Below are 15684 nucleotides of genomic sequence, written 5' to 3'. Positions count from 1 at the left end.
TTTCATTGTTCTCTGAGTTCACTTCAACGAGTTTTAAAATCTGCTTAAGTGCAATATAATTTTATATCTTGACTTTGCTTAAAGTGTGTCTTCTTTTCTATTGAAGTTTTTCTATTGAACTCTGTTTTAAACCATTGTTGTCCTTATATTTTATTTAATTTTATTGATGTTACCTGTTATCTGTTATTTATGCTAGATATTTAATGATAGTACTAATACTTCGAGTGCTTTATTGCCATATAAAATTTTATTTTGTTGAATATTTTATATACTATATTTATTTTGTAAATTGGTTAATTACCGTAATATATACTGAATCTGAATCTGAATCTATCGACGTCGCATGGTTCTGATTCTATTATGTATATATGAGCAAGACAGAAACAAAACATCATGTCTCAGCGTGGTTTTTGTAATGCATCAGCGTCCAGCTCCCAAAATTGATATGACCTTGATTGTATGAGAATACCCAGTGAAGCAGCAAATTTATTATCTACGGTCCCAGGGCTACACTGGTGTTACCCAATGTGCAGAAATGTTGCTGACATGGACATTAAAAATACAATTAAAGAGTCCATAAATAAAACCCTTTCCTGGGAGGTAATTAAGTACTCTTTAAAGGACATCATCGAGGAAAATATATCTTCAGTTATGGATTCTATTGTACACTCCATGGATTCCAGGCTTAAAAGAATTCTTGTTGAAACACAACCAAAGCAAACTTCTGTTCAACCAAGCTATGTTGAGATCGGTAACAAGCAATCGAGAATTGTTAGGCCAAAAAATACTAATCAAGATAACACTCTGACGAAGACAGATTTCTTAACTCACATCAATCCAGCACACGAAAACATTTAACTAAGCAAAGTTCGGAATATCGCAGATAGAGGTATTCTTTTGACAGCTGATTCTATTAGCTCTATTATAGTTATGAATCTTGCAGAGAAAAGACTTAAGAGACTTACAGAGGACTATAAAATACAAGAACTTAAGTTTGCAGAGCCAAAAGTTACCATCGCGGGACTATCAGATTTTCAAAGAGTATTCAAAGCAAGATCTCCAGAACTTTATTAGGGCTCAAAATAATAATATTTTTACTAATTCATTTGTATTAAGCGTTTTAAAATCTGGCCCACTAAAAATAACGCCAATATATTTCAGGCTTATCTACAGTTGGATGTTATCACATACAATAGTCTTAAATAACAATAGACTAAAAATTTAGACCTTAAATTTTGTAAAAATAATGCCACTTGAAATTGTGCCTAAACCCCATCAAGTTAAAGATTGCATATCTCGTGCTAACAATTATAAATGAGTAAACTGCTGTTCTCTTAAAAACAAATTTAAAGTGGATATAGACACCAATCACGCTGTCTGGAACAAATATGTTTGTCATGCATTTTGCAATATTTTTGAGTCCATTCTGTAGCAACTAAGATCACGCGCTCCCTTCCACCATAACGTCTTCTTTGCATCTCCCTCTTCAAGCAACTCGTCTGTTAAATTATCCCAGACTGCCCGGTGGCAGCAACAGCCTCACAGTTACCTTCGCATTTATTATTAGAATATTAGAGGTCTACGAACGAAAACATATACAATATAATCTTTTTATAGTGCAATTTTAACCTGCGACTTTGATATTTTTGCTATATCCGAAACGTGGCTAAATGATTCATTTGTGATCGGAAATGCTAAATGAGCATTTCCGATTCAGAACTTTTCTCACATGAATATTCTGTGTACAGATGCGATGGAAAATACGCGGAAAGAGTGACAATCGTGGGGCGTGTAATGCTTGCTATTAGGCAGAATTTTGCGGTCTCTAATTTAAAGTTATTGCTCCCTCAATCGATCTATAATATTGTTGACATAATAAGAATAAAAATAGTGACACTAGCTGCCTATACACCATTCTCGTATATATACCCCCAAATCAAAATATTGAGACGTACGAATTATTATATAAATATCTTGCGACCTTAACATATCTTTATCAGGCTAAGGTAATATTGTTTGGTGATTTTAACTTAACCGAGTATAATAATACGAGAAACTAAAATAGAAAAGATGCAGTAACTTAATTTAATATATAATTTTTAAGAGCGGTTACTAGATTTCGTTATTTCGCCAACTCCTGAGTTTTGTTCCGTTGAAAGATGCCACGATTTTTTGTTAAAAGAGTATATTTTTTATCCCTCACTTCTTATAAAATTTAAAACCATTTCTAATAAATAATTTCACAATCATCTTAAAGTAGAAAATGTCTTCTATAATTTTCAAAAAGCTGATCTTAGAATACCTAACACTAGTATCCTGGAAATAAATTGGGATATGCTCTACTCTGTTGAGAATGTCAATGCAGGTGTCTTTTTTATCAGAAAATTTATTCTTATCTAGATAAATATGTTTCTAAAACCTCGAAAAGAAAGCGTACATATCCGCCATGGTTTACTCCACAAATACTAAGACTAATTAAACAAAAACATAGAGCCTGGAAAGAATATAAGCGTTCTGCTAATCAACGACTTAAGTAACTTTCGCAACTTACGCACACAAATAAAATCAGACATTGATCATTCATATAAACTCACATTCTAATACTATTAACATCACATCTTTTACAGAAAATGAAGTACTAAGAGCTTTAAAATCAGTTAAGCCCAAAGCCATAGTTGGACCTGATTAAATAACTGCATTTCTTATATTTGACTGTGCGTATGCTTTTTGTAAACCCCTAACAATGTTGTTTAATCTTGCCCTCAGAACTGGAAAATTTCCTCTGCTCTGGAAAAAATCTAAAATTATTCCTGTTCATAAAAAAATTATAAAAATCTTATGAATAACTATCGGCCAGTTACACTTATTTACAACTTTTCTAAAGTTTTTCAGCGGGTCCTTCATTCAGCATTATACTTTCCTATAAAATATCTTATAGACACTAGGGCTTCATGAAGGGCAGATACTACTAATCTTATTATGATCACGGAATTTATATCAGAATCTATAAATGATAATTCTCAAGTTGATGTAGTCTATACAGATTTCTCGAAAGCTTTCGATCATCTTGACCATTCTATTCTTATATATGCTGATTTTATGAGATTTTTTACAGAAGCATCATCATTATATCGGTGGCTGATACACTTTTAGGAAATATTTTATGGCGTTTAAATAAAAAGTCTCATTCTACTCGCTATTTTTATCCTTCACTATTAATATTATTAATCCACGGCTTATTATAGTTTCGTTCTAAGTTGTGTTTTGTTGGGCACGGTCCAGAAAATTGTTATAATTTTTGTTTATGAGCCGGGAATCCGAGAATTCTTCGTCAAATCCAAAGATACGTTAATCACGTTGTAGTACTACAAATAAACCTAATAATTGAATGTTATTTAATAAAAGACAGTTTAAAATTTAAATTTGAGTTAGCATGGTCAATTAATGTCCGAGAGTCGCGAGTAGAAATCAGGCAATTACCAATTTCAAGCCATGGTATCGCAAGGTCCGTCACAAGATCCAGTTTATGTTGAACTCTATTGTTGAATTAATATTGTTGCAAATATGTCGTTTGCATTGATTCTACTTAGTTTTAAGGCTTAAAAATCTGGAATTTGCTCTTAATTGGTAGATGCTCACAACTTTTATAGGGAATAAGTAGGATGAGTTTTGTAGTTGACATTTTGATAGATTTTAACAACATATTTTTCTTGTACACTAGTGCTCCCAATGAAGGCTCTACAACAGGATTGAAGTTGCTGTATACTATTTACTGTAAGTCTTAATCTATTTTTTGAAAGTTATAACCTTAGGCTAGAAGAACATCAACTTGGCATGTTTGTGGTACTAATTGGGCATTCTGTTTCAAGAGTTGCGCTTCACAGATTGCGTCTCTATTGATTGGATGAGATTGTGTCCAGACAGATTTCTTGACCGTTCTAAACTATTACAGTGTCCTACATTTTGCAAAGATATAAAGCATCGAATCTCATCTCATTTAACTGATATTGATGGTATTATTGTTGATATAGGTTGAATAAAATTAATTAGGTCAAGATATTGACCCATATTAGACGAATAAACTGGTAAAGGTAAATTGTTTTTTTTTATTGCTTGAGACATTTGTTTAAGGAAGCTGATTAAACCAACTGGTGTAATAATGAAACTCTGTAGAATTTAAAGTGGTGCAAACGTGATGGAATTTAGATTATTTAGGTTCTTCAATAAAGGCATCAGCAAGTCTCAATAAGAGATTCATAATTATTGAAAACTCCTATTTCCCCAGTATAATAAGCTGTAGTATTAGAAAGATTCGGGATAGAATTTTCAAGTTTCTTAGTCTTATTATATTATATATGGCATTTTTGTTATATGTTCGTTGTGCAACTTTTGTATTGTTGTATTAAAGTTCTTAATAACAAAAGTAGTTACGGTTATTTGATTTTTTTATCAAATTGCATTTCGTCATTCTCGATACTATTGCAGTATTCACCATCCGAGGCATCTAGATTACCAGTAATGGATTTCTAGATGGTACCAATTTCGTTTATAACACCACAGTTTCTTCAAAAGGAATAATTTTTAGTGTCGGCAATGATTTCTTTAAATTTTATGTTTACTAAGTTGTAACTTTGGTTAAGAAGGCTTATGTGGGTTTGGACTAAATCCTCACAAATTCTCATTTTAATTTTTTTGTCGGTAAATATGAAGCTAAATAACTCTAAAATAGGTAATTCTAAATTGTTTTCTATACAGTAAATTTCAGATTTGTCAAAATAGTCCCAGTATAATGTAGATGATATGAATGATGTATAAAATAGATGTGGAACTAGTGTTTTCAGATTATAGGGTAATAGAATTATAAGGTATTTCCTATTCCTAATGGATTTGCTCTGGACGATCTAACAACTTTTTAAAATGAAAATGTATAAATATAAATGTCTTTGATTATTTTATGATGTAGGTCTTGTAATCTGGGAAGGGGAGGGGGGGGGGTGAGAGGGGCATCCTCGGCTTTAAGATTGTTTTCTCTACAGCACAAGGCCATTAGGATCCTAGCAGGTAGCAGGTATAGGTTTTAGGGATCACTGCAGGATAGTTTTAAAAAAAATTAAATATACTTACTCTTCCATCAGTTTATATTCTGGAGTGTGTGCTTACTGTAAAAAAATTTGAGTGTCAATTTTTAACCCATGGTAATGTCCAAAATTATGAAACCAGATATTCAAATAATATTGTGCCTACCTGTTGTCGCCTATCTAAGTGCCAGGATCGCCCGGAGTTTATGGCAGTTAAACTGTGTAACAAGTTATCAACAGACATAAAAAATTTGCCCATTAATTTTTTTAAACAAAAAGTTTAACCTTTACTTTGTGTAGGGGGTATTTTACAACACCCAAGAGGTTCTTCAACAATGAATGTAGTCATAGTATTTTTTAATGTCCTACTTGTCTTGAGTATCATATGTATGTTATGCTTTCAAAAACAATATTTTCAATGCCTAGTATTTCTCAAGTTTTAAACGCCATTTAGCTAATCGGATACCTTGGTGTTTAATAGAAAATAGCCAAGTTAGAGGTCGATGATCAGTTACTAAAGTAAATTTTGGGCCATAGAGAGAGATAAGGGCGGAAGTATTTCACAACCCACACGAGCGAGAAATTCTCTCTCGATTGTTGAATCCTTGCTTTTAGGTTACAGAAGCTTCTCGAGCCAAATACTATTGGAAAATCTTTTAGCAATCCTACCTTGCCTGATTTTTGATAAATGCGCTTGCATCGGTGTTGAGTAAGAAAGTTTCTTCGAAATAAGGATGTGTCAAGATAAGGTCCTAAATTAAGGCTTGTTTTAATTCTTTTATAAAAGGTAAAAAACACGAAATCTACAGCATCACAAATACATTTAATAAAATTACGAAGGTTATATGTTTCGCTCGACTAGAGCATCATCAGACCTAAACAATAATTAAAATTATGTAACCCGAAAAAAGCAGAATTCAACAAAAACTTACCATAACATACACAAAACACCTGACATATAAGTAAACAAAGCTTACAATAAAGTGGCACTATCTATGTACACAGAACTCAACTAAACAATCAAATCACTTTATACATTTTAGAAATCTAACCATCATTTAAGAGTCTAGAACTACTTAAGGTTATTAAAAACTAAGTGGCCATCAAAATCAAACCTTTCATTAACACAGGACAGATCTGGGCTTTTAAAAGCGAGACAATCTCCATTGTCTCCAACAAGTCTAGTTTTTTACTTTTGTTGCATTCATGCAGTATTTTTATATTTTGGCTGTCAGGAAAATTATGTTTGGAGTCGAGGAGGTGATTAGCAAAAGCTGATCTGGTCACTGTGATTTCGGTATTTTTAAATTTATTATATTGGGCCTTGTTTTCACTAATCCTAGTAGAAATCTTCCTACCAGACTGGCCGACGTACACTGCAGGGCACTCTTTACACCTAATCTCATAAACTCCTGGAGAAGATAGCGGGGGTAGTTTATCTTTAGTTTTAATTAATGTCTTTTTAATGTATTATTGATTTTAAAAGCTGGGGTTATGCCAAAGGGAGAAAAAAAGCGGGATAGTTGTGACGAAATTGGTCCAAAATGTGGACCTAAAAGTTTTGATATAGTTTGTTTGTTGTCTGATAAAATTAAATGATAATTTATACTTGTTCACATACTGAAAATACATTTTATATATAGGTTTAAGAGGGAAAATGTTACTGACTACTAGTTGTTTAATGGTAAGGAATTCTTTTTTAAAAGCTTCACGAGAAAGTGGGATGTTAAAAAGTCTGTAAAATAAAGAATGGAAAGCAGCAAATTTATGTGTGGACAGTGATGTTTAATTATATTGTATAATATTATCTGTTGTTGCTTGTTTACGAAATATTTCAAAGGATATCTTATTTCTTTCCCTCTTAAGTAATAAATCTAAGAATGGTAAGGTGTTGTTCTGTTCCCGTTCGATTGTGAACTCAATTTTAGAGTGAAGAGAGTTGACATAATTATGGAAATTTGTAAGCTCTACCTCACTTCCATTCCCAATCAAACATATATCATCCACATACCGTTTATAAAAGATGATGTTATTTTTAAAATTACTGCTCATTATTTTTGTTTCTAAGTTACTAAGAAATACTTCACTAAGAAATGGCGATACAAGAAGCCCATTGCTAGTCCTTCTTTTTGTTTGAAAAAACGGTTGTTAAATTGGAAAAAATTTTGATCTAACACAGTAGAAAGGAGCAAAAGTAGATTTTCCACCAAGAGTGAATCAAGTTTTCCCCTGAGAAGATCTTTGACTAAGACCAGACAATCAGCGGGTGGAATGCTTGGAAATAAGTTTTTCACGTCTAGCGATATAAGCTGGGCTGTATCTGGAACGTGAACATTCTGAATGCTTTTGGCAAAATTCACTGAATTTGTTACAGAATATGGCGCTTTGAAGTTTGAGACATTTCTAAGAACGTTGTTAAGCCAAGATGATAACTGGTAACAAGGGGAGTCAACAAAGGAAACCACAGGTCTAATTGGCATGCTAGTTTTATGGACTTTTGGCAACCCATATAATGGAGGTGTTTTAGGGTTCATGGGATATAGTTTTTATTTAGTGGGTTGCTATTGTTTTAATTCGTTGAAGGAGGATTTGCATTTATTGACGGGAAGAAGTGGATTTAGAGAAGGTTCTGTTCAAGTGTGGGCTTAGGTCATCGTCGTACAGTCACGTAAAACAGACTGTCGTTATTATACGAATAGTAATTCTGATCATCTTCTAAGTAGGATATCGTTCATATTGATTAAAGTCTGGTGTATTAAAATTATTAAAGTTCATGTAACGGGTACGTGATTTAAATAACGGAAGAACTGAAGGGTACGTATTGATTTGAGCTAGTCTGGAATCAATTGTAATCAGTCTACGTTGATGGAAAGCTTTAAGCTTCTGACTGATGTATATTTCATTTTTGTTTAGTATTCTGGTTACGTTGAATGTTATTGTTGAATGTTATGTTATTGTAACTAGGTCGCTAAGCTTGTAAAAGGCGTCAATCGTTAGTATAGTGTGCTATACGGCTATAATTTAAGTAGTTAGGTAGTTAAAGCAAATATTTTCTAATAGACTCGAGGGCTTCTAGATTTTAAAGTAAGAGAGTTGCAGTTGCCTACGAATTCTCGATTGAGCATCTAAAAGGTCTCTGGAATTTCCAGTTCGACCGATTTGGCCTAATCTAATTTTTTGATTTAGAATTTTTTTTTGTATAAATTTTTATCAAGGTTTTTTGTGTTGGATTTGTTTTGAATACACTTATATTTTTGAAAATAAAAAAAAACACCGTCTAAATCTTACTTTAAAGTGAATTTTGTTTTATGTATCGAACTTTAAAAGTGAGACTTTGTTTTTGTGTTTATTTTTTGAAGTATTTGTTTGGCGTTTTGAAGAAAATGGATGATATATTCTTATATGCTTAAAATTTATAATTTTACCACTAGGTACGAAAATGCCGAAAAGTTTTTTTTTTTATGGAAGAGCCTGTATATTATTGAATTATCTGAGAGACCATCAAAATCCATTTTAAATGAACCATGTTCCTCTATCTTAATACTAAGGTTTCGGAAGTAAATCCGAGTTTTTTTTTAAATTAGAAATTAATATAAGTATGTATTATACAGGGTGTTCCTTAAAGACATTCTAATATTTAAGGGGGTGATCCATTTTAAGAAAAAAAGTTCCTATGAACATATGTCCTAAACGTCTTAACTTTTGAGATACAGGGTGTTAAAGTTTTCAGAAAAAATCAGCTTTTTAATAATAACTTATTAACAATATTGTAGACATTTTTATGAAATTTGATACCTTTGGTATTCTATCCATCAAGACGTATTTTTTGATGTGCAAAAAAATATATTTTCTCTGCCAGTGGCGTCCCTACAGGTCTTCTATTGAATATTTTTAGTGAAAAAAATACTACGCCACTGCTTTTACTTAAAATAAAAATTATTTTTAAAATTCTCAATCACTTTTTAGCAAATTTGATATCTTGGTTTTTTTTTTGTTTGACGCATGATTTTCGCTTAAAAAAATAAAAACAATTTTACTGCAGTGTGAAAATGTTTGTTCGTCGATTGCAAGTAAATTATGGGATCAGATTTATTACAAGAAGTATGAAAAGTTAAATAATTTAAGAAATACTCATGGCTTTAACGCGTTTAAAAAGTAAATGGGAGTAAAAAAGTGCCGCAATATACAGGGTGTCTCACGACGTATTGACGCGATCGATATCTCGAAAACTAATCTTTCAAAAATATTGAAAATTTGGCAACATAACACAGTCGATGGGGGCCATAGAACTAAAATATTTTGACAGTTGTAACGTTTTCGGTTATACCGGAAGTAGGTGTCAACTTCGTTCCTTTAAATAGGACACCCTGTATATTTTTACATTTTTGGATTCCACGTGAAATTCTAGGTATATTTTGTACATAATGTCCTATACCTAAGTGTAACCGTTTTTGACATATTTTTAATTTCATGTAAAAAATTATGTTTATAAGCCCTAACATAATTATCGATTACTCCTTTTTAGTAGCCTTTATTTATTGGTTAGTATTGATTTTGTTTTAAAGGAAGGACCACTTTAAAAGACTGTTTTAATATTTGGCTAAAAAAAGATACAAGGGGGTCAAAAACTAGCATTAAAAATTAAAATTAAAAAATCATTAAAAGTCAATTTTTTTAAATGGAAACCCCCTATTTTTATATTTTTTTCATAAAGATAAAATATATATAAAATAAAATATATAAAATATATAGATAACATAATTAAAAATAAGGTCAACTTTATATAAGGTTATCTGGTCCAAAAATTGATAGTTTCCGAAATATTGGCAGTTTAAATTTGGCCTAATATTAAAAGCCGCATAGTAACACGGCTCAAGGATTGTTGATTAGTTGGCCATGACGGTTGTCATAGTAACCGCTAGAAGCGATAGTAAGCCAATGGATTATAAAAGAAATGTCATAGCTTGTCATTTCATAATTTTTTAAAAACTAATATGCCGGGGCGATTAAATTATACACACGAAGATTATTAAAATTTGTTTATTATCTATGGAGAATGTAACAAAGTTTTATCGAGAACATGCCAAATATTTGCAGATAGATTCCCAAAAAAACAGAAACCATCATGTTGCACTGTTAGGCGAATAATAGAAAATTTTAAACATTTTAGCAATGTTAAGGCGAAAGCGCAAAAAAAGAAACCACTTGTTGACAATGAAAATATTGAAATTGCAATTTTGGGATATTTTGCAGCGTATCCTATGACGTCCTTAAGACAAGTAGCTTCACAAACTAGATTCTCCAAAGACACAATACATAGGATTTTATTGAAACATAACTTCCACCCTTATTTAATATCTTTGGTTCAGCATCTTAGAGAAACAGATTTGCCCAAAAGAATCCAGTTTTGTGAATTTATCTTAACAATGGTACAGGAAAATCCTCAGTTTTTGGATGACGTAATTTGGACTGATGAGGCAAAATTTTCAAAAAATGGTATTTTTAACAGACATAATTCCCATGTTTGGAGTGATTCAAATCCTCATGCTGTGAGATCACTAAATTATCAAGAAGTCTGGCAGTTTAATATTTTTTGTGCTATTAGAAATGATCGGATCATTAAATTGTACGTTTACGAAGAAAACTTAAATGGCAAGTCACTTATAAATTTAATGCATATTACGTTCAAATTTTTAATTCTGTGTCAATTTTTACAGGAGAAGGATATTTAAATATTCTAGAGGACTTAGATACAGAATATTTAATGAATTTACCATTGGCAGAACACCAAAACATTTATTACCAACATGATGGTGCACCACCACACAGAACCCTTCCTGTAATGAGATTCTTAGACGCATCATTTAATGACAAGTGGATTGCCAATAACGGACCTATTTTGTGTTCTCCTCCTCGTTCTCTGGATTTAACTGCCCTAGATTATTTTATTTGGGGAACAATAAAGATTATTGTTTATTCCAATCCATTAACAACGCAGCAGGATTGTATGGAAAGGGTTAGACAAGCATTTGAAAGTTTATCTCCATAGTCAATTAGAGCGGCAACCCATGACGAACTAATTCGCAGATGTGAAAAATGCTTAGAAGTTCAAGGAGGAAATTGTGAACATTTGCTAATATAACTTGTTACTCTGCCAAAATTTATAAAATTTTCTATTATTCGCCTAACAGCGCAACATGATGGTTTCTGTTTTTCTGGGAATCTATCTGCAAATATCTGGCATGTTCTCGATAAAACTTTGTTACATTCTCCATAGATAGTAAACAAATTTAAATAATCTTCTTTTATATAATTTAATCGCCCCGGCATATTAGTTTTTAAAAAATTACAAAATTACAAGCAATCACATTTCTGTTATAATCCATTGTCTTACTGTCGCTTCTAGCGGTTACTATGACAACCGTCATGGCCAGCTAATCAACAATCCTTAAGCCGTGTTACTATACGGCTTTTAATATTAGGCCAAATTTAAACTGCCAATATTTCGGAAAACTATCAATTTTTGGACTAGATAACCTTATATAAAGTTGACCTTATTTTTAATTATCTTTGTGAAAAAAATATAAAAATAGGGGGTTTCCATTTAAAAAAATTGACTTTTAATGATTTTTTCGTTTTAATTTTTAATGCTAGTTTTTGACCCCCCTGTATCTTTTTTTTAGCCAAATATTAAAATAGTCTTTTAAAATGGTCCTTCCTTTAAAATAAAACCAAAACTAACCAATAAATAAAGGCTACTAAAAGGGAGTAATCGGTAATTATGTTAGGGCTTATAAACATAGTTTTTCACATGAAATTAAAAATATGTCAAAAACGCTTACACTTAGGTATAGGATATTATACATAAAATATACTTAGAATTTCATGTGGAAGCCAAAAATGTAAAAATATACATGGTATTCTATTTAAAATAACGAAGTTGACACCTACTTCCGGTATAACCGGAAACGTCACAACTGTCAAAATATTTTAGTTGTGTAGCCCCCATCGACTGTGCCAGGTTGTCAAATATTCAAAATTTTTGAAAAATTAGTTTCCGAGATATCGATTGCGTCTATTCGTCGTGAGACACCCTGTATATATACCTATTTTTCTGAATATCAGCAATGGCAAATTATACCAATGAAGAAATAGCAGCAATGCATTTCGTATATACTCTCACGAGATGTGTATCAGGAAAGGTATCCGAATCGTGCCCTACCAGTTAGTTTAACCCTACCGTATGTTTTCAAATATTCATCATCGACTTAGGGAAATTGGTTGTTTCAAGAAAGATACTCTGGAAGGTAGACCTCGAACTGTCAGAACCCCTGAAATTGAGAACGCGGTGCTACAAGCAATCGAAGAACACCTGATTATTTAAGTTATTATTAAAAAACTGTTTTTTTTTTTGAAAACTTTAACACCATGTATCTCAAAAGTTAAGACGTTTAGGATATACATTCATAAGAACTTTTTTTTTTTAAATGGGTCCAGGATTCACCCCCCTTACATATTAGCACGTCTTTAAGGAACACCCTGTATATAGTACTATATTAGTATTATATTTGAATGTAGTTTATTGTATTATTTTATTACAGGTTCTAGAGTAAACTTCGAAGATGCAGACTGTCTGGCCGCAGAAAAGCTGTTCTCCGAACTAGATCTTTATAATAATATGGCAATCAACGGAACTGAAAGGGGTATCAGAATATCAATTCCAAAGGACATAAAATTGGATGAAGAGCGAAGTAGTGACAAGTTAACAGAACCCATTTGCGTAAAACTAACTCCTTCAAAATGGTCTGAGCCAATACTAAATAGGACCAATTTGGTTATAGAGCCAGAAGATGCTTTAATTAGAAACTTTATACCTATGAAAACGTTGGATGAGTTTGGATATTTTGTTGTTAAAGCTCTTAAAGAAAACTCGACTTCATGGATTCACTATAATCTTGCTTCTTTTTATTGGAGAGTTAAAGGAAAGAGTCAAGAGGCTATTGACTGTTTAAAGTTAGCAATTCAGTTTGGACAAGGGTAAGTAATATGACTTATATTTTATTAGGTTACATATCCTATCAGGTAATATCTTTTGACCTAATACATAAGAAGCATTAGTTTGTCCAATGTTTCAAAATGAGTTCGTTCAGAGTTCGCAGATGAATTTGGTATTTTTTTAATAATTTTACCAGCTCCTAGCTTGTAATATAGTCAATATTAATAATTTCTATTATATAGAATTTAGAGAGAGATACTCATGTAAGATTATTAAGCTCGAATTTTAAGCCTTTTTATGATGAATTTGTTTTAAGGTTTTAATTTAAACAATAAAATACATATTTGCATGTGATCAAATTACGCTATAATGGTTAATAGTAATTAACCTAATAATTAATTCAAAATCTTTATTGTCTCTCAGGAGTAATCTTAATAACAAGACAATTACACATTTTATATTTACTTACTTACAAAAGCGTAAACTTATTTAAAAAAAAACCATATGTACTGTACTTACAGAAGCATCTACACTAAAAAGAGTTGCACTCAACTCAACAACAATGATACCCTATTAAATGTGTCAAATGGTAGCTTGAAAATGTGAATGCTAATTCTACTATTTATTTCATTAATTCAAGAACAAGCCCGATAGAGGGGTTCTTTTTTGGGTCGATTGGTAGTGATTATAGGCAGGTAAAATACGATGTACGCGAGTGTTGGTTGATACGTGGTAACAAAAAATTAAATCTGCCTAGAGGATTTGGAGAATCAGTCAACTTATTACAGATTTGAATTAGTGTAAAATAGTTTTGATTCGGCTGTAGAATTGGACAGAATTCTTCTCCTTGATATGTTAAAATTACAAGTTGATCTTATGATCAACGCAAAAAATTTAAGATTTAAGATGTGACCTTAATCTCACTACTTCGTTAATGTCCGTGTTAAAAGGCCACTTCTTATCTATTGTGATTCCCAAGTCGCTCACTGACTCACTATAATAAGGAAGAGGCATTCCGTGCATGGTGTATTCACAGTTCGTGTTTTAATAGGGATGTAGTTAGCCTTTTACACTTCTGGGGAGGTAAGTGCGGGAGTGCAGTTTGTGAGAAGACAAACAGGCACGTTGTCAAACCAAGCATCTCAATCTGCTCTTTGAGTGATGGAATATTCATATTTTATGGTGGGACTTCATGTGGATAAACTGGATGCTCAACAAAGTCTTCCAGCTATCACAATGTTTTTTGAACTGTCTAAGTGGGTTTCATTATAAGTCATGTTATTATGGATTCGTGACACATTGCGTTCTCCCAAAACTTACCAGAATCAGTCCTGATACAATTTTGAGCTTGTTGCATAAACTCTGCATAGGCGCCATTGATATTTGTTTCGATAGAACATCTTAGCCTCTTATATTATAAGAAATTCTCACAACAGAGAATTTGTGTATGTGTTAAGTAATCCAAGTCTGATGATAGCAAGAACACTTGCCGAAATGCATAACTCCTGAAATTAGAGGATTAGCGTTTTATTTGTGGAGAAAAGACTTCCCCTACTAACTTTTCAATTTAATAAAAATTATACTAAAAGATGGAAAAAATGTTTTTTCATTTATTGTTTTTCTTGATAAACAGAGAAGAATTTTCTGAAATGTGACTTTCTATGGCAACATTCGAAAGCATTTTTCAAGACCCCTTCTTCTATTTAAGATTTAAGGGCTGTATCTCGCCATGTCTAAGAGGTTGCAGAAAAGGGTAAGATAATGTGCTTGTTTTTATTCGTCTTTTGTCTTATAGAAACAGTTTTTACCGTTTTTTATTCAGTTTTTCATTTCTAATATATGGTAATTTAAAATTTTATCACTCAACTCACTTTGTTCAATTGTCACCCTGTGTATGGCTACGTACTCTTTTAGAGCGGAAAATCCATCGATCTTAGATATCTAGGATACTGAAAGAACTAAGCTTGACTGGGATCCTTTTAATATCCTAATTCGCGTTGGCTTCTCCCCTAAACTTTCGAATAATAATATTCCTTTAGATGTTTTCTTTAATGACAAGGTCTTTGATGTTATCCAGAATGCTTATTGATATAAAAAAAAATATTTATTTTCTTAAAGATAATATTTAAGTGAAGATATATTCAATAAAACGTAAGTTAAAAAAAAAGCAAAAATGATCTTAACGCGACCTATATCGCCCTTTAATGAATATTTAAAAAAATTAAATACTATTAGATTTAGAGATTTGTTTCTGCCTATTTTATATCATGTTTAATATATTTCACAGAATTATTTTCTTCCAGAATCTATCAAGATATTCCTTTACACAACCTTGCTGGAATTCTTCATCATTCGCGTCACCCTTTAGAAGCAATTCAATTGATGAACAGCGCTATTAAGCTTGCACCTAACGTTCCAATACATTATTTTGCATTAGGAAACATATACGCCTCCATGACAGACTTTAACAATTCGATTAAAAATTACGATAAATGTTTAGAACTTGATCCACAAAACAAAGAAGTCGCTAACAATAGGCATGCGATGTTGTGTTATTATAAATTAGAAAATGCTTTAACGTCGTTTCAAAAGTAAGTTTAATCTCTTTTT

The 15684-nt window shown here is 31.8% G+C and overlaps 1 protein-coding gene across 7 annotated transcripts in view; it reads left to right on the top strand.

Moving 5' to 3' along the window:
* The window catches only part of LOC126737981 (tetratricopeptide repeat protein 17-like), a 212763-nt gene that overhangs the window by 10273 nt on the left and 186806 nt on the right, over nucleotides 1-15684 (top strand). For 6 of the 7 annotated variants that reach the window (XM_050443125.1, XM_050443124.1, XM_050443123.1 and 3 more), the window contains exons 3-4: nucleotides 12680-13115; nucleotides 15378-15665. In XM_050443125.1, the coding sequence (XP_050299082.1) occupies nucleotides 12680-13115; nucleotides 15378-15665 (724 nt within the window). Of the gene's footprint in view, nucleotides 1-12679; nucleotides 13116-15377; nucleotides 15666-15684 lie in introns of those variants that run through there. The other variant, XM_050443128.1, reaches the window with a different exon arrangement.

Source organism: Anthonomus grandis, chromosome 6 (assembly GCF_022605725.1).
Source record: "Anthonomus grandis grandis chromosome 6, icAntGran1.3, whole genome shotgun sequence".
In the NCBI taxonomy this organism is placed as follows: domain Eukaryota; kingdom Metazoa; phylum Arthropoda; class Insecta; order Coleoptera; family Curculionidae; genus Anthonomus; species Anthonomus grandis.
The sequence above is the reverse complement of the archived record's forward strand: the minus strand, read 5'-3'. Positions and strand labels throughout refer to the sequence as shown.